The sequence below is a fragment of the Alexandromys fortis genome, unplaced genomic scaffold (assembly GCF_014885135.2).
Source record: "Alexandromys fortis isolate MF-2015 unplaced genomic scaffold, M_Fortis_MF-2015_v1.1 scaffold_28, whole genome shotgun sequence".
Classification (NCBI taxonomy): Eukaryota; Metazoa; Chordata; class Mammalia; order Rodentia; family Cricetidae; genus Alexandromys; species Alexandromys fortis.
This window is the reverse complement of record NW_026067901.1, coordinates 4,147,806-4,166,946: the sequence shown is the minus strand read 5'-3', so window position 1 is coordinate 4,166,946 and position 19,141 is coordinate 4,147,806. Positions and strand designations below refer to the sequence as shown.

The window sequence follows — 19,141 nt, the reverse complement described above, 5'->3', positions numbered from 1 at the left end:
GTTGTTTTGTAAACTTTTGGATTGTCTCATTCAAAAAATAATTTAAAGACTTGGATGAGCCAATATTCTTCTGCAAACATAGGGAAAGGGAGAGCAGAATGTCTAGTGTGGGGAATACAGCAGGCAGAGTTCCACCCACTAGAACAATCAAGAAGAAATCAAGAGCTACGGTAAAGCTTGGAATAGACAGGTACCACACAGTCACACAAGTAAAGTGTAAGTGTCTGACATGGTGTTTGCCATTTAATATATGCCAGCTACAACAAGGCGTGGCTTGGATAGACGGGTCATTGCAAGCACTCAGTAATCCCTGACTGTTTGGGCAATGGGAAGAGCAAAATCTTCTCTCTCCCATACAAAGAGTGACAGGCAAAGAAACATGCTGTGGAGAGGCGGAAGTGGTGGGACCTAGTGGGACATCAACAATAGTGACAATTCGAGCTTATCACGAGTCCTGCGAGCTGAGAGAGTGAGAAATTTCATGATAATTCATTATAACAATCCCAACTCCATCACCGTCGCTGAAGTTCAATTTGGGGCTTTTAAATAAAACTCAATACTATAGCTTCTAATTCCACCCCCTAAAATTTACGTGCCTGTGAGGATTCTTTTCACAAGAACTTATGGATGCAACCTAACTTCTAATGACATATTTAAGAATTAGTACTGAAGAAGCAGGACTCCATCGGTCACCGTGTAGTAATTACTCACAAAAGGTAACAACCTGAATGCCATGCTGGCATGGAGGTAGATTGCAAACCATCATAATGTTGTGTTGTGCATTTAAAGAAATGAATGTTAAACCAGAAATCTGAGTCTGAGATGCTCATTAGCCGAGGAAAGACTTACCCTCTTCATGACTATCTTGCCAAGAGGCCTTGCTTGGGCAACGTCTTCCCCAAAAGACCTTTCTTTAGAATCAATATGACAGAGAAACCCTAAAGCTTAAAATCCAAGCTTCCACATGCAAGCTTTTAATTAATTCATAATGTGTTTTATAATGCATTTATATGTATATGTATATATGATATACTCTATAATGCATTTCTCCTTTGTCAAAACAGGTGAACGGTGAAGACAAGTCTTATGAATGCTCTTCCTCATCCCAGCCCCGATCAGCACTATCCAGCTACCAACAGCTGAATTCCCACAGAGCTGAGCTGAGATTTAGAACGCAATACTGACTCCCTTACCTCCTGACTTTATGTGTCATCTTCAAAAGTGCACATTCTAAAACGAATGCTTTACTTGCAAGCCTTTATGTTTTATGTGATCAGAAAACTGGCCATAAAATTGCCCTGTCAGGCCACAAATGCATACCAACAACATCTGAAGCAAATGGTTAGCAAGTCTTAAAACCCGCAAAGGGTCTGATGGGCAGAAGTAATAACGACTGTTTGAAAGTGGCAAAGAGTATGAGACGCGTGTTGATGAGATCACTTTAAAAATGATTTGTACTAGTAGGACCACAGTACTTCAGTTTCAAAGGTTTTCAAAGTTGGGGATATTTACATAGAATGCATCGAAAGGCCAATCTTCAAAACTCTTGAGGATCTGAAACTTCTGAAATGTTACATGGGCCCTCAAATGTTAGCATTTTAGATGAGGGATGCTCACCCTCAGCAGCACAATGAACAACCCAGGAAGTCAACAGAAAAGTGATCAGTTCCACTTTCCTAACAGGACTTTAGTCTAGGAGTGTGCCTGAAATGTTATGCAGACATGGAAAGACATAACCACAGCTACAAAGTTAAAAATAAAGAAAGTAAACACTGCCATGTTTAGAGAAGCATTATATACATAATGTTGCATTTCAAAGGTTTGAAGAAATTGACAAGGCTAAAATTCTTTGCATTGGTCACCTCATCAGGAAAGGCGGAAACATACAGTGAGGGCTGGACACAGGTTGGCTATAAGAGAAACCAAGTTCTAGCTGGCATATTCGGACCTGGTGGCAGGTTCAGGGCTCTACACTACAGTCTTCAAGATGGCTTGTGGGTTAATGTGTATTATCTCCTACACACAAAAACACATTAAGTACCACACCATGCATAGCACTTGGTATTTAGTAACAACTAAATATTAGTTCTTGCTATCCTACAAAATTCAGAGGCAGAATCAAAGAAGTAAGAGACAGTTACTTACCAACACCACACATCAAAAATCATTCAAATGAAACAGGAAAACTTTAAATGTAATTTTAAATATTTCACTAAATAATCAATAAGCTAAGTTTAACTGATGAAAGAACTTACCTAATGTGTCACATTTCTCTTTAGCTCCACAAATGTCTTCCCTTGAAATAAAAGATAATATTTGGAAACCTTTTCAGACAATACGGTTGCAGTGAGTCAACACAAAATTATAGTTTTCACCCTGCCCAAACTATCTCTACTCGGCCCCCAACCCCATCAGTGCTCACGCAAAGGCTTTGGAGTTAGCTTGGCGCCTCACTTGTGTGCCCCAGTGGGGAGCAGATGCTCTGTAAGCCTACACTGTGAAGATGAAGCTGCTTCCACCGCCACACATTTGCCCCTGCTGCTAACCGCGGTTGTGCAAAATGTGTATGCTTTTGGAAGTCAGATGCTACTTTTTGCCCCTAATTCCTGAGTTTCTGGCCTTGTGGCCGGACAGTGGCCATGCCCAGCCCAACCCCATCTCTTTCATATGTCTCTTCTCAATGCTCGTTCTCTCTCTGATCGTAAATCCTTCACTGTGAACTTTCTGCTCTTGATTTTAGTCACAATGCTGGCCAGAACCATAGGCTAAGAGGGCATGGAGAAGTTAAGGAAATCCTGCCTTTGTTTAAAAAGTGATAAAATAAACTTTTATTTCAAGGTTCAGGAAAGCTCACCTTTCCTTGAGATTGGCCCCAATGTGAAGGATTTCATTAGTAAACTATCTAAACAAACATCAAATACTATACATCCCTGTACCATGGTATTGAAACAAGGTGTGATTTAGCCCTGAATTATGCTATTTGGAAGAAGGAAATGGTTTGTAACAGTGGGAGTTGTTCTCAGCAAGGGAAGCCTGATAATTATGGTAACCCCAAAACCAGGGAATGACTCACAGTTGATAAAAGATGACAGGCGGAAACACAGGGAAGAGGGAATGGGTAAAACGGGCCCTCAGATCGACATACATGCCAATTTCCATGTATTCTCTCTAATGCTCTCATTCATGTTAGAGATAACATGATAAGGAAAGTATTTTATTTAGATCATAGCATGGCTCATTCTACTGACTTCCCACAATCTCAATCAAAGAAGAGTCAACTGTTCTCAATCTAATAGAGTTCCCACGAATACTTTCATGTGTTCATGGGGAAAAAAAAAAAAAACAGTGTAGCCAAAATGTATCAGTTCTCATGCCAGAAAGAGTAGAGCATCCCTCTGCACAAGAGGCTTTCAAAAGACATACCTAGTGATGAGAACAGCGGTGTCGTGGTGGGAAGGGTGAGCATCGTCCAGCACATTCTGGGTCTGCTGCCACAGGCAAAAGTTGCGCAGTGTGGTAGCTGCGTTAAAACTGATGACTGGTCCTTCCTGGAAAGCAACGAACAACTCAGAGAAAGAAAAACGTTTCAGTCCTGTTTGCCGCCCATGTTTACGAGAATCCACAGTTTATCAGAGTGCATGTTTACAGGCTCATACAGAGAAACATCAGCCTTGCTCTTAGTTTTAATTAAATATATTTTAGCATTGAAAAGTGATCTAGCCAGGTGGTGGTAGTGCGTGCCTTTAATCCCAGCACTAGGGAGGCAGAGGCAGGTGGATTTTGGTGAGTGCAAGGCCAGCCTGGTCTACAAGAGCTAGTTCCAGGACAGCTAGGGCTGTTACGCAGAGAAACCCTGTCTCAAGAAACCAAAATAAATAAATAAATAAATACTGATCTAGCATAATGATCAAATATTCAGGACTAGAAATCTAACTGAAAAAAAAAAAATAATGTTTCAAGAGCAAGTTCCAGGGCAGGCTCCAAAGCTGCACTGAGAAACCTTGTCTCAAAAAACAAACAACAAACAAATTTAATGTATTTTAAATCCTTCACCATTATGATTATAAAAGTTTTTTTTCTTTTTGGTTTTTCGAGACAGAGTTTCTCTGTGGTTTTGGAGCCTGTCCTGGAACTAGCTCTTGTAGACCAGGCTCGTCTCAAACTCACAGAGATCCGCCTGTCTCTGCCTCCTGAGTGCTGGGATTAAAGGCATGCTTAAACGTTTTCATTCTGAATTATTTAAGTTGTTGATTCATGTGTGTTATTTTCCTCATTCTATTAAACACTGATGTCATTCCACTTTATTTCCACCACAGAGTCTTTATGAGACAAGGTCTAACTACACACTGCTGCAGGGGTCTGGGATGGGGGTGGTTGTCAAATTCCCTGTGTAGACCAGGCTGGCCTTGAACTCAAAAAGACCTGCCTGCCTCTGCATTCCAAGTGCTGGGATTAAAAATAGGCATCATAAAATCCAGTTCAAACTGCATGTTTCAAGTAAGTTTTCAAAGATCTCATTTCTAGTAAGACTTCAGTGATCTGCAGCTAATCCCACCAAAAGCCAGCTACAACCAACAGCCCTCGCTGCAACCTGCTTCTTACCTGCTCGCTGTGAATTACAACTAACTTCACAATCACTATATTTATAAGGTTCCCAATGCTTGAGTCCTTGTAGATTGCTGCAACCTGTAAGTGGACACCAAAAGATTAGATGCTTTGGATAAAACCTTCTTTTCTGCAGCAGAGTAGAACCAACCTAGAGTATCCATCCTCTTGTGCGGCAGCGACACATGAGAGTCTCAGAGAACCGTTATCAAAGCCTGGCTCCTTCCCATCCCTTACATCCCATCTGATGTGACCATTTACAACAGAATCTCTAGGGCTGAAACATGCGTAAGCATGTTTGACAATTCACAAAGATTAAATAATCCTCATAGGAAGCTAAACTTAAGAACCAGCCCTCTGTCTTGCTACCTATACCAGTCTATAGCTCAACAGAACTCAGTATCTAGAGAATTTGCACTTCCACCAAAATCAGAGTGTTTAAATGTATATGAGTGTGGGAATTATTGCTAGGGATGACTGAGCAAAACCTTCACTTCTTCCAAGATCAAAATATATTCATTTATATGACCATAATATTCTACTGCAATATATGACCTACCCTATTTTTGTAGTTTTATTAATGTTTCTCTCCCAATGTGTCAGCTATTTCCAATTGTGAACACAGTTACGGTTCACTCAGTACTGCGCAATCCAGGGTGGAAGAGATTCATCCAGTCACATGATCAACCACAGAAGAGGTCCCATCACAAGCTAAGCCTTGGTTTTCCCAGGCTGGAGAACTCAACTCTGTGAGGCTTTGCCTGAGCTCAGTCTGTGACTGATGGCTAAGGTGTTCATCCCCAGCCTCACAGCCTCTTCTTATAGGCACAGAGGCCAGCACTGCAGAAATACCTCGCACAGCCAATGCCTCTGCTCCTTTCCCAGTAAATTCCCATTAATGACTGTCCAAGCATGGCAGTTCACTGATCCAGAGTATACTACAGCACTTCTTCCCTGAATTTAAAATGTCCCGTATCTATTCATTGCTACATTTATATCGATAGAGATGAAGAGGATATGGTCCCTAACTTTTTAAAGCAGGGTTTGCTAGTTTCATCAGTACCAGGCTCCTCATTGGCCAAAGCTACTATAACACAATGTATAATAGGCCTCTGACAAATGCTTCCCAGGTCAAAGGACCTCTTCAAAACTAAAGCCAAGAAAGAAAGGTTGGATAGAGGAGCAGGGAATCACATAACTTAATTAAGGGAGTCATCTTAGGGTTGGCAAGAGACTTGAACCTAGAGGGTCTCCCAGGTACCCAGGGCGATGTCCCCAGTTAGCTCCTTGGGCAGCTGAGGATAGGGAACCTGAAATGACCCTATCCTATAGCCATACTGATGAATATCTTGCATATCACCATAGAACCTTCATCTGGAGATGGATGGAGATAGAGACAGAGACCCACACTGGAGCATCGGACTGAGCTCTCAAGGTCCCAATGGGGAGCAGAAGAAGGGAGAACATGAGCAAGGAAGTTGGGACCACGAGGGGTGCACCCACCCACTGAGACAGTGGGGCTGACCTAGTGGGAGCTCACCAAGGTCAGCTGGACTGTGACTGAAAAAGCATGGGATAAAACCGGACTCTTTGAACATGGCGGACAATGAGGGCTGATGAGAAGCCAAAGACAATGGCACTGGGGTTTGATCCTACTTCATGTTCTGGCTTTGTGGGAGCCTAGCCAGTTTGGATGTTCACCTTCCTAGACCTGGATGGAGGGGCGAGGACCTTGGACTTTCCACAGGGCAGGGAACCCTGACTTCTCTTTGGACTGGAAAAGGAGGGGGAGAGGAGTGGGGGGAGGAGGAGAAGAGTGGGAGGAGGGGGAGGGAAATGGGAGGCTGGGAGGAGGTGCGAATTTCTTTTTTTTTCTTTTCTTTCAATAAAAAAAATATGTAAACAACAACAACAACAAAAACTAAAGCCAAAAGCATTGCTGGGGCTGCAGAGTTAGGCCAACGTGAACATGCACATTCTAGTACTTTTCCTGGGGTTCTAGGTGGGCAGCCACAACAAATGCCAGGTAAGTCTGGCATATCACCCTGCTCTACAGAGCCATGGGAAAGCATTACACATCTCTATAACACTATATTCTAACATGACACATATTAGTGTTCCCTTGAACTAACTAAGATGTACTTTTATTTTTTAAATAATGTTTGCTCCCTGACATCAACACTTCTTACTTCACAGGTTTCAGGATGTAATAAATATTATTTCATAAATTGCTAGTAATAAATGAGTCAAGAAAAATATTATAAGCTCTATTTTTGTTTGTATCTTTTGGAAAATTTGAGGCAAAAGATATTTGACACAAAATGTGAGGCATATTACTATCTCCTAGTCATTTAGAAACATTTGGAAAACAGCCCCTATAGCATATGAAAGCAAATTTTCATATATTGTTTAAAGAGAGGCCAACTTAACTACAAAGTTATTTATGAAATTCTGATCCCAACAAAGCAATTTATTTGAAAAAGACACTTTTCTTTATTCGTTTAAAAAGATCTTTTTGTTTAAAATTGAAAATGATGCCATCCCCCATATATAAAAAGAACATGTGCAAAGAATTAAGGCTACACAAAACACCGAGTCACGACAAGGGAAGAGTGCCATACGTGAAGCATGCAAGGAGATCACTCGCATTTATTGCAGTGTGGTTGATATTTTCTCTGTCATGAATAACAACAGTAAAAAAAAACACAAAAATTAAAATAAACAGTATAAAGTTAATTTAAGAGAACATTAACTTAATGAGTACCTCTAATAATATTAACTATGCTTCAGTAAATAAGGTTCCCATCTGACCATCTAACGAGGTCCTCCATAGCTATTACTAGGTGTGTGGGAGCTATGTGTACAAGCCACATGAGGGAATAACTGAAACACGAGGAAGCATGCAGTTCTTTGGCATCTAGTGGGCATTTAAGACTCATTAAAGACTGTACATTTAATAGCAAATGCCTAGAAAATGCTCTGATTGCCATCACTTTGGGTTATTTAATAATGCATATGCAACTGCCATCTAAGCCTGATGCTGTCACTTCAAGGATAAAAGAGATAGGACAGCAAAGAATGGACTTGCATTTCCAGGATAAAGCCAACTTGATCGTGGCAGATAATTGTCTTGAGTTGTGCTTGTATTCAGTGTACTATGTGTTTGTTGATGATTCTTTGTATCTATGTTCATCAAGGATATCAGTTTGTAGGTTGTTGAGGAGAGTGGCAGGCTGCGTCCCGCCACCCGGCTAGCTTTACCCAAAATAATTACATGGAAACTGTATTCTTTTAAACACTGCCTGGCCCGTTATCTGTAGCCTCTTACTGGCTAGCTCTTACATATTAATCTAACCCATTTCTAATAATCTGTGTAGCTCCACGAGCTGGCTTACCAGGAAAGATCTTAACCTGCGTCTGTCTGGAGTGGGAGAATCATGGTGACTCACTGACTCAGCTTCTTTCTCCCAGCATTCTGTTCTGTTTACTCCATCCAGCTAAGGGTTGGCCTATCAAGGGGCGTAGGCACTTTCTTTATTAATAAGAAATCACTCCCACATCAGTAGGTAGAGGTGTGTGTGTGTGTCTTTACCAAGTTTGCCTGCTAGAGTACCACTGGTTTAATGGAACAAGTTTAGAGCGCTCTTTTTGCTTCTATTATTTTTAAGAGTTTAAGAAGGATCAACTGTAGACCCTTGAAAATCTGGCAGAATTCTGCTGTGAATCCATCTGGGCTTAGACTTCTTTTAGTTAGAAGGCCTTGTATTTGTATCCTCCTTGGTTGTGGGTCTGTTTAGGATGTTTTGACTCTGGAAATTTGGATTAATCAATAAATTAATCTATTCCTTTTATATTTTCCAACTTCATAGAGTATCAGCTTTTGAGATCATAGACACATTCCCATTTACAATAGCATCAAAGGCAATAAGATTCCTTGTAATAAACCCAACCAAGGCGATAAAAAACCTCTACAATGAAAACTTCAAGTCTCTGAAGAAAAAGATTGAAAAACACTTTAGAAAATAGAAAGACATCCCAACTTCATGAATCAGTAAAGTTTATATTGGGAAAATGGTCACCCTACCAAAATCAACGTAAAGATTCAGTGCAATTCCAATAAAAATACACAGAACATCCTTCACAGAAACCAGGAAAACCAGAAGATCTATAGGGAACCAGAGAAGACCTCAGATAAGTAAACCAATCTTAAAGGAAAAATACTAGAAGGATTGCTATTCTCGACTTCCGGATATACTATAGAGCAATAGTAATACAAGCAATATGGTACAGAAGCAAAGCATTCAGAACAATAGAATAAAACATTAGGTCCAAAATGAATACCCATAACTACAGCCATCTTGTTATTTGACAAATGGGAAAGAAAAAGAAAAAAACACACACACTGAAGAAACTATAGCATCTTTAACAATGGTGCAGGAAAAACTGGATCCACATAAGAAAATTAGAGATATCTATCATTCTGCACAAAGTTATATCCAAGTGGATTAAGACCTCAATTTGAAACTGGAAACACTAAAACTGCTGGATGAATGCACAGGAAGTACTGAGCAAGATACAGGTGTAGGAAGGGGCTATCTGAACAGAATTCCATTTACCGGGAATTTAGGTCAACAATCTACAGGTGGGATCTAATCAACTAAAAGTCTTCTGTACAGCTAAGGAAACAATCAATCATGCCAAAGAAGCTCACAGAATGGGAAAGAATCTTTGCCAGCTATACACGTGCCAGAATATGCAAAGAACCCAAAAGCAAAGCATCAAGGAAACAATTGATCCAATTAAAAAGCGGTCTAGGGATCTAAACAAAGAGTTCTCAATAGAAGAAAGAAAAATGGCTACTAAATATCTCAAAAAGTATTCATCATCCTTATGAATTGAAGAAATTGAAATCACAACTTGGAGATCTCATCAAAGAATCCTCTCTTTACAGTCAATGGAAGCCATCACAGAAAACCATAACTGGACCCAATGCAGAGATCAACAGATCATGAGTAGCCCAGCCCAGTACATACATCTACATCACAACTCCTCTACCTGTGACTCAGAGAACACAGAAGTAAGACAGAAAAATTTTAAGAGCCAGAATACTAAAAACTCTGCTGTAAAATGGTCTCTCCTAAAAATGGCTGTATAAACAAGACCAGAACAACAGCAGTATCACTGGACATGTTAATGTGGAAGAGAGAAAAATGTCTGGGGTCCCACCCTTAGACTAAGAACTACAAGAACACAACTGTTGATTACTGAGAGCACAAAAACTAGTTTCTCCCAGGCATGAGACCCTTATTGGTTGTTCAGGGTAGACTGGTCAGCCTTGAAACCATATACACAAGCAAAAAGATTGGACCTCAGCAGGTGTACAAACACACACTCACACACAGATGCACTCACACACAGAGGCACAGACACAGAAACACACATACATATTCATACACAGAGACAGACAGACACACATAGACAGACACACACACACAAATACAGACAGACACAAACACAGACCCACAAACACATATGCACACACAGATATAATCAAGGAATAGAAGCTATACACTTGAGAGTGGGGAACATAGGAAGGTTGGGAGTTAGCTTGGAGAAGGTGGAAGAACAAGCAGGGCAGGGGAGTGATGTAACTTTATTTCAGTTAGAAATATTAAACATTTATAAAGAAATTAGGGGAAACTAGGTAAGACTCACTGGACCCTTCTTAACCTAGAGACACCTGCGGGTACTCAGTGGAGCCAGTTCTTCTCCACAGCTTTAGAGCTATTTTGAAAATGGACTTTAAAGACATAGAACACATTGACCGAATCTAACAAGCCCTGGTGTGACCACCTGTCCTACTGTGCTGAGGATTCAATGGTTTACCCAGGCCTGTAGAAGTCTTTTGAAATTCGGTCTTGAGCAGGGGAAGCACACACACACACACGCACACACACATCCACACGCATGCCTTACACTCCCCTACATGTGTCTTCTACACCACTCATAACTTGAGTGGTGCCTCTTCTCAGCTCTGTCTCATCTGTCACTCTATAATCAAACTTTTAACTGAGAACGGCCAAGAGCATCATGCATGCCCCAGCCCCAGCTGAAATCTGTGCTCTTCCTAGTGAAAACCTTCAGAGTGCTGTGTCGAGGCCCTGGCTTGTGATTTCAAGAAACATCAGACACAAGAGTCTTTCCATAACATAAAAAAGGTCTGCCTTATTCTCAGGAAGCTTCAAAATGTCCAGGTTCCTCCAAAACCATAACATTAACTGATTTTTCTATAAGGACATCAGAACTTCAATTGAGTATAGAAATATCACCAAATATGGCTCTTCCACATTTCCTGGTACACTCCTTTGCTTCCTCTAGTCAGTATTTCTAAAGCTCTGCACCAGAGGTCTATAACCAAACACTTCAAACACTGCTGTCATGAAATCTAGTGTTTTCATTCAGTGTCTCCCTCTAGACAATCTTTTTGACAAATGTCATCTTCTTATCACTAAATTTATCCAGTGTTCCATAGAATTGATTTAATGTTCTACATGGCAAACGGCGTCCTTCATACCATAATTCTCATTAGAAAACCCATGGTACACACGTACAGAGAGAGAGAGAGAGAGAGAGANGAAGGAAGGAAGGAAGGAAGGAAGGAAGGAAGGAAAGAAAGAAAGAAAGAAAGAAAGAAAGAAAGAAAGAAAGAAAGAAAGGGCTAAATAATTATTCTGGATTCAGAAGTTAAAAAAAATACCATCAGTATATACTTAAATTCATAATCTCTATCTTTTTTAATCAGTTCAAATACATGAATGAGTATGTAGTACAATTTCAGAAATTACAAAATTATTATTCGCCTTTAACTACTTTTCATCATTTCAGTAACTTTACTAAGCATCCACTTTGCACCTAGTACTATATTTGGGCAGTATCTAACCTGATATATTTGCAAGGACCTTAGACAAAGTGCCACAGGTTAGAAAAATGAGATGATCTTAGGATCTTAAATCATAGTAACTTTAACTGGAGAATTCTGTCTAAGGAAACAGGCAAGGTCACACAGAGGTGTCTTGGACAGGTCTCTGCAACAGCACAGGCCTCAGTTCCATACATGCAGATGCACTTCCAGCCATAAAGTGTGTCCCTAACGATGCTGAGCCTGCACAGACAGGTGACTGATTGTATTTTGTCAATGAAACCTGGACAACCGGAGCATAAGATGGGGTGATTTTTGTGAATTCCCCTGAACAACATGACTAAACCCAGGGACACTCAGGGAAGGGTGACAAGAGTGAGCTGATGCATGTGCATGCATGGGTACATGTGCTTGCAGAGAGCTGACATGACCTTCACGGTACTAGACCTGCGGATACCAGAACCCCCCACTATCAGCAGAGAGTCTAACACCAAAGCAAAGACTGGAATCCCACATCTCCTATGACAGCTCTACTCGCAATGAGTCTTTGCCTCCAAAGAGGGTGTACCAACCTTCTGATTAAAGGGATGTAATAGTAGTCAAAGGCATATCCTCTTCTCTCCATGACAACAGATGGAGGTTTTAATATTCAGATTCAAAGATCAATTGCACAAGGCTATTCTCTGTCACTAGAGGGCAGAAGCCATTCACATAGAGAACACTTCAACTGTAAGTGGTGGCGAGATTGTCAAATATAAAAGCTGCCAGAGTAACAGCTGAAATTCCAGCTCTAATGAAAACACAGCTTGCTCACATCCAGAGTTTGGAAAGACATTTTAAAATTATATATGAAAAGCATCAAATGGACTATTTTAGATAATGTAAGAATCCCATTACGTTGGAACTGGAGGGATAGCCCAGAATTTAAGAATACTTGCTGCTCTTGTAGAGAACACGAGGTCAATAGCCAGGTCAGGGAACCCAGGAGCACTGCAGGGATCTCCCTCTTCTGGCCTCTAAGGGTACCCACACATGTACAGCAGACTCACAAAATAATAAACATAAGAGAAATCTTTAAAAAGAACCCTATTGCGGTACTTACAATTGACATGAGGGTCAGCACATAGTGCTGCAGATTCTGCCCGTGATGATGGACCATCTTAGCGTCGGCTGTAACCATAACCTCCACGTATCTTGGGTATGACAGAAATCGCTTACTCCTGGAATGTAGCTGACTCCTTTCCCCCTCCAATCTGAACGCCACTTTCTTCTTTCCATGAGTATCCCCAGTCGCATTGCTGAAGTCAGGAGAGGGCAAAGCAGGTTTCTTCATTTCATCTTCTGGAAAGAAGGAGAAGATAATACAAAGTCATTATTATGGGGTTAATAGATTGCACAAAACAGAGCAGCCACAACACAATTCTTACACTGAGTCGCATCGCCATGAGCACTGCTTTTCATAGGTGGTTTATGATGCTCATACCAGAGCTACACGAGCAATGCTGACTCCAAGCTTTATTATAGCAGGTCTGATTATTAAAAAATATTTATTTAGTAATGAGTGGGAAATAATGATGAAGAAATTCCTGCTTTCCTCAACAGGCAAACGGGCTCCTAAGTCACTGATAAAATTTAGTCTCATTCCATAGCAGCCACATCTTGCCTGGTGATATTTTATAGAATACAGGGGAAAACAGCATTATACAGTATGTGAAAGCAATACCGACCTCCCTAAAAATGTTCCAACAGCAGCAACTCAAACCAGAAAAGCAACTACCGATAAGATACTTGTAACAGTGACAACATAACGTACTTGGTGATTTTCATTGCTTGCTTCCATAGAAAATTATTAATCACTGTAATTAAAGGAACTAATTTTAAGTACTATGCAAAAAAATCAGCATTTAAATATTTGATTATATGTGCTAATGCAAAAGGCTCATGAATTGCATGGCTGTGCGCTATTGCTTTTTCCCTTCACATCCTCCTTCTCTTCTCTTTTCTACACTCATCTTCTGTCAACTTTCTTCAAATAGATGGGCAATGGTTGTATTTTCAACAGAAAACTGGACCGAAGAATTTAAGTAAAAAATATTCAACAAGATTTTGCTGTACTATAACCACACACACACACACACACACACACACACACACACACACACTTGAAATGATTCACTTCATTTAAATATGAACAGAGTCCTATGGTGATAGCAGACAATGAAAGAAGCCATTAAGCACTGGTTCCATTATCTTCAACAGCTGTCTTTTGTATTGCTGTGTCCTTAGGCAGGAAAACTGCTCCCTTCATCTTCTGTTTTTTTCCCTGGGGCTCCTCACCCACTGATTATCAGTGAACAATTGCTGGCCCAGGAAGACCCCAGATAAACTGCTGCATATAAATCTCTGGCTAACAGGGGAGGCTGAAGGTTTATGTTTCAATATATTTGCTCACTTGCTTCCAGATTATTGGAAACAAACTTTTATGAGCATTTATACACATCGAGAATGTTTAGGAAGTGAGGCATACACAGCACCTCATAAAGCTTCCATACCAAAGAAGGGGGAAGAAACACAAAGTTGAGGATAACATCTTGGGTTTTTTTTTTTTAATGCTTCAATAATAAAATAACCAAGTAACAAATTAGTTTATTCCATCAAACAGGCTGGCTAACATACGGGAGTTGGCAATGCCAAGCACCGACCTAACTTCCTTGAAGAGCCGCCAGGCAAGACTATATCCCAGGAACTTGGCAACATCCACTGAGTCACAGGGGGTCCTCACAGCAGGTGCATAGAATGAGGGAGTAGAGTAGGGACCCCCTAAAATGCACCCTTTCTTATGCTAACAAGCGATCCTCAGCAAGGTAGCCAAAATCACACAACATACAAAATGAACTAAAAATCCATTAAAGACCTAAAGGAAATGCAGAAACTGTAGAATTCTTAGAAGAAAATGTGGGGAAGTTTTTCATGACATCTGACTTGCAATGAGTCCTTGAATGTAATACCAGAAGCCAAAGGAAGAAGGATAAAGCTGGAGAATTGGGGCCATGTCACCCAGAAACCTTGAAAAGGGAGCAATGAAGCACACTCGTTATCTTAACCTGGTATTGGGGAAACTCCCAGGAACCCACAAGGTTGACCCCAAGACTCCTAGCAATAGTGGAGAGGTGCCTGAACTGGCTTTTCCTGTAATCAGATTAATGACTACCTTAACTATCATCATAGAACCTCCATCCAGCAACGTTGCATTGACCAATAGCCAAGCCAGCCAAGTTCCTGGGGTTCAGTTGAAGAGAGTGAGGAGGGATCATATAAACAAGAGGGGGTCAAGATCATGATGGGGAAAACCACAGAGAGTTAGTAGGAAATCGCAGATTCTGGACTGACACCTGGGGAACTTGCATGGAACCAAACTACGTCCTCTGAATGTGGGTGACAGTTATGTGGCTTGATATGCTGAAGGGTGGGGCCGGCAGTGGGACCAGGATTTATCCCAGGTGCATGGACTGGCTTTTTGGAGCCTATTTTCTATGGTAGGATACTTTGCCCAGCCTTGATACAAGGGAGAGGTCTTGGTCCTACCCTAACTTGGCGTGTCAGACTTTGTTAACTCCCCCAGGGAGGCTTTACCCCTTCTGAGGAATGGGGGGGGGTGGAGTGGGGGGAAGTGGAGGAGTAAGAATAGGGGAGGGAGGGGGAACTGGGGTTGGTATGTAAAACGATAAAAAATAATAATAAAGAAAGTTCAACAATCACATGTAAGCTAAAAGGTGTGGTAATTTTTTGTTAATCATCAATACAAATGCTGATATGTGGCAGTGGGTTTCAAGTCTAGAAACCTGTCTCCAGAGTGAGCGAGTGAGCGTGTGCAGCCACTACGGGATGCTGTGTGCTAATGAAGTGTAAAGGAAAAGCAGAACACCATAACTTATCAACCGACACTATATTATCCATGCACAGCTCAGTTTGCTTATACACCATTTGAAATAATCCTAAGAAAATGTACAACTATGGACAAATAACCGAATGACTTATTCAAATCTACAAATTCCTATTTGATTGGCACATAGTAGTAATAAATCTTGCTAACTATAATGATAGAAATGAGAAAAATTGAACATAGCATACTATTATGTAGGTAAAAATTAAAATTAAGCATATATTTTTAAAAGATACGTGTGTACAATAATGCCACCTTAGAAAGAGTCGAGGAGATCAGAAATTGGGAATTAGAGTAACATTTGCTTCAGATGCTGCAAGGATGAGGACAGAATGACGGGGAGGAAGTGTGGTTAGGCTCCAAACCTTTAGGCTGCGCTGTTCATCCACACGAATATACAGAACACCACTAACAAGTCCTTAGTAGATACATCACACTGATCACCACTACACCAATCTGCCCGCTGGCATGACTGCCATGTTCTGCTGTTCTGACAATGGTGTCTAAAGCAGTGGGATAATATAATTAAATGCACAGTATGAATATTAAGGACATAGTTTTCCAACTTTTTCAAATTTGATTTAACACATACAAAAAGTAAGCCTGTGACTAAAATCCCAAAAGGCTCAATTTAAAGCTCTATAAATTACCCATCGTGAACACAAAAATAAGTAAACCATAGAAGGGAAACAGTTAGAAGGGATGAACTGAGTGTTTGCGCAGAAAGATGGCCCTCAGACATTCAAAAGTAGGAACCTTGGAGGCATTTAAACATTGATCCCATTATTTATATTTTTTGCCAAAATATACAAATGCATATTTATAAAATGTATATAGTGGGCCAAATATATATAGAATACACAGCCCAACTTTAACAGTATGGCTTAAGAGACTGATAGAAAAATTATTACCTTAATATCTCAGTGTTCTTTAAATGATTACAAGTTTATGTTGCTATTATAATTTTAAGAAATAAAGTAGTATCATCTAATATATATCAACAATTCACAAGCTAAAGCACTCCATTCCATTGACTTTTCTAAGTATTTATGCCCCAAAACTATGACTAATGGTGGTAAACTGACCTCTGTAAATACCGTATATAAACGATCATTACTCCAACACATTTGCCACCCAGCATAGTGACACATATCTGCAATGCCAGCACTTGGGTGACAGAGCAGAAGCACAGGAGTTCAGGGTCATCCTCAGTTGTGTAACAAATCTGAGCCCAGCCTGGACGACATGAGACTCAGTCTCCAAACACTGAAACACATTTGCCAATCAACGACATCACTTCTGTGCAATGCTTCTCTTTCTATTTCTGTTCCATCAAGTCAAAGGCTAAAGCTGATTCTTGTCCTTTATTAATAATAAGCATATTACAACATGAAACAAATTTAGATCAACCCTAACTACAAGATCATGAGTATTATAGGAGAATAAAAACATCTTTAAAATTTATGCCAGCAATAATACCTCATAGCATAGTGTTATAACTCATAGAAAATACTTAAATTAATAGTTGCAAGAATGTATGTTGCTCAAAATTATGAGTATACAACAATATGATTAGAAGCCCACATTTCTACTTGAATGTCTGACTGCTACCCCACACTCATAATTTCCCTCCCCAGTTTTCAGCTTCTGTTGTCTACACATGTCAGCAACAGCTTCCTAGTACCCACAACTCAGTCACCACTGTATGCCATCATTGGGATGCCTGCCTTGCCCTCATTCTAGCTTCTAGCCATTTTGTCTTGACATTTCTCCTTCAACTATGCCTGCTTTTAACTGTGCACCATTTTATTTCTTATTTTTAAGTTAAAGTACAATTGCTCTTCTGTAAAACAATCATGCTCTTAAATTCATTGAGGTATTTCTCACTCTAGAATTCTTAGAATGATGAATACAAAATTAGATTTACAAAAGCCTCCCAATGCTCTAGCCATCTTCTGTTATCTGTACCTCCCTTCATCTTTAAGTCCACATCTAAAGAGTGTTCTCTCATTCACTCAAGATGAGACCCAGTGTTTCCAGACTAGAAGATTCCCCACAGTGTAGATTCTACGTCCTTCTCAACAGATCACCACTAAGCACCACCACCTCATCAAGCTGTGAATTCCCTGGTGAGTGAGAACACTGTTGGGCAACGAGCTCTTCTGAGTGCAGTAAATGCTCACAGAGAGTAGAAAAAAGACTAAGATGAAGAAAAGATAAGAGAGGAGGAAGACAAAAGACAGATGGTCATGATGGTCATGGGAGAAAGGAATAGCCTGAGAAATCGGACAGAAGTGCCTAGTGGGTATGACTTCAGCAAAAGGAAAACACTAATAAGATGTCCAATGGCATCAGATCAAGGACAGACCCGCTGCCGGATACATTCCCAAATCAAGCCTAGTGCTGCTGTCTGTGCACAGGCTAATTTGTGTTTGACCAGAAGAAAGCTATTTCACAATTCTCCAAAGCACAGAACTATTGGCATAAAATCAGAGCATGTTTAATCTAGTGTATCGACATTTGAAATCACTGCTGAATGCACCAAAGGTCAAAGAATTGCAAACTCTTTGAAATGAGATATGACCATTTCAGATACTAGTGACCATATTTCCTCATGGTTGAAGCTGTTCTGGATCTATTATATGCTCCAGATTTCCATGCTATTGAATTAATTCTATCAATAACAATTATACCCCTATTTACTGTTGATTATTTATTGTTAGTTCAAGCTATATATGTTTACCTCCTTAGTATTAACAAAAGCTCTCTATGAAATAGGCACTATTATTCAAATCAATTTATTAGTGAGGAAAATTAGAAAGAGAAAGGTTAAGTGTGCTATCTATGGTAACATAGCTAATAAATTAAAAACCAAGGGCATTATTTTTAAACCAAAGGTATTCTATAGCATTGAAACACAAAAATATATATGTAGCTAAGATTTCTCGTTGTTAAAAATCTCAAGAACATACTTAAAGAACTATGGGCTACAGTTTGTGTGCTTTTAATGCTTAGTTGTGAAGACTTTCACAAATTAAGACATGGGGCCCCATCTACTGGTAGTAAGTGTAGGAAGACTGTGGATTTGCCTGTATTAGACGGAAGAACGAGTACATCACCAGGCTCTGTGCAGCCTTGGGTCAGTTACTATTACCGGACAATTTTTAAAATACACAGACATGTGACACAGACTGAGTGAAATTTTCATAGCCGGCAACTGAATGGCATAACAGTGAAATGAACTCAGGTTTTCTCAAGATAGGCTTTGCAACTCAATACCACTTCACACGACTCTGCTAAAAACAATATGTGACTACACAGAGTGAGGAGAATTTAGCACCAAAGTCACCATGGCAAACGTTGCTCCTTTGAGACTAAGAAAAACTAGCTGGTCATGCTCCTGAAAATATGAGGTCTCGTCTTCCTTGCATTACAGAAACGTGGAGTTGAGCTAACATACAGATATCAAGGTTGGTAGGTCTACTGAGGACAGAGATTTGAGACCACTCGACTACTATCATTTCATACAGTGACCCTAAAAGAGCATCCTTAAGCATTCTTTCTCTGACTAAAGAAGTCTCTTAAACGCAGTTAACTTACTAAGTGATACTTACTTTACTAAGAATTTTCATTATGAATAGTTGCTGAATTTCATCACAAACTATAAACCTAAA

The 19,141-nt window shown here is 40.1% G+C and overlaps 1 protein-coding gene across 1 annotated transcript in view; it reads right to left on the bottom strand.

Moving 5' to 3' along the window:
* Window positions 1-19,141, bottom strand: part of Adamts20 (ADAM metallopeptidase with thrombospondin type 1 motif 20) — a 107,702-nt gene that overhangs the window by 72,221 nt on the left and 16,340 nt on the right. Inside the window, exons 4-7 of the mRNA XM_050130883.1 lie at window positions 12,627-12,865; window positions 4,603-4,686; window positions 3,424-3,548; window positions 2,256-2,296 (exon numbers count right to left, since the gene is read on the bottom strand). Coding sequence (XP_049986840.1) covers window positions 2,256-2,296; window positions 3,424-3,548; window positions 4,603-4,686; window positions 12,627-12,865 — 489 coding nt within the window. The remainder of the gene's footprint in view (window positions 1-2,255; window positions 2,297-3,423; window positions 3,549-4,602; window positions 4,687-12,626; window positions 12,866-19,141) is intronic.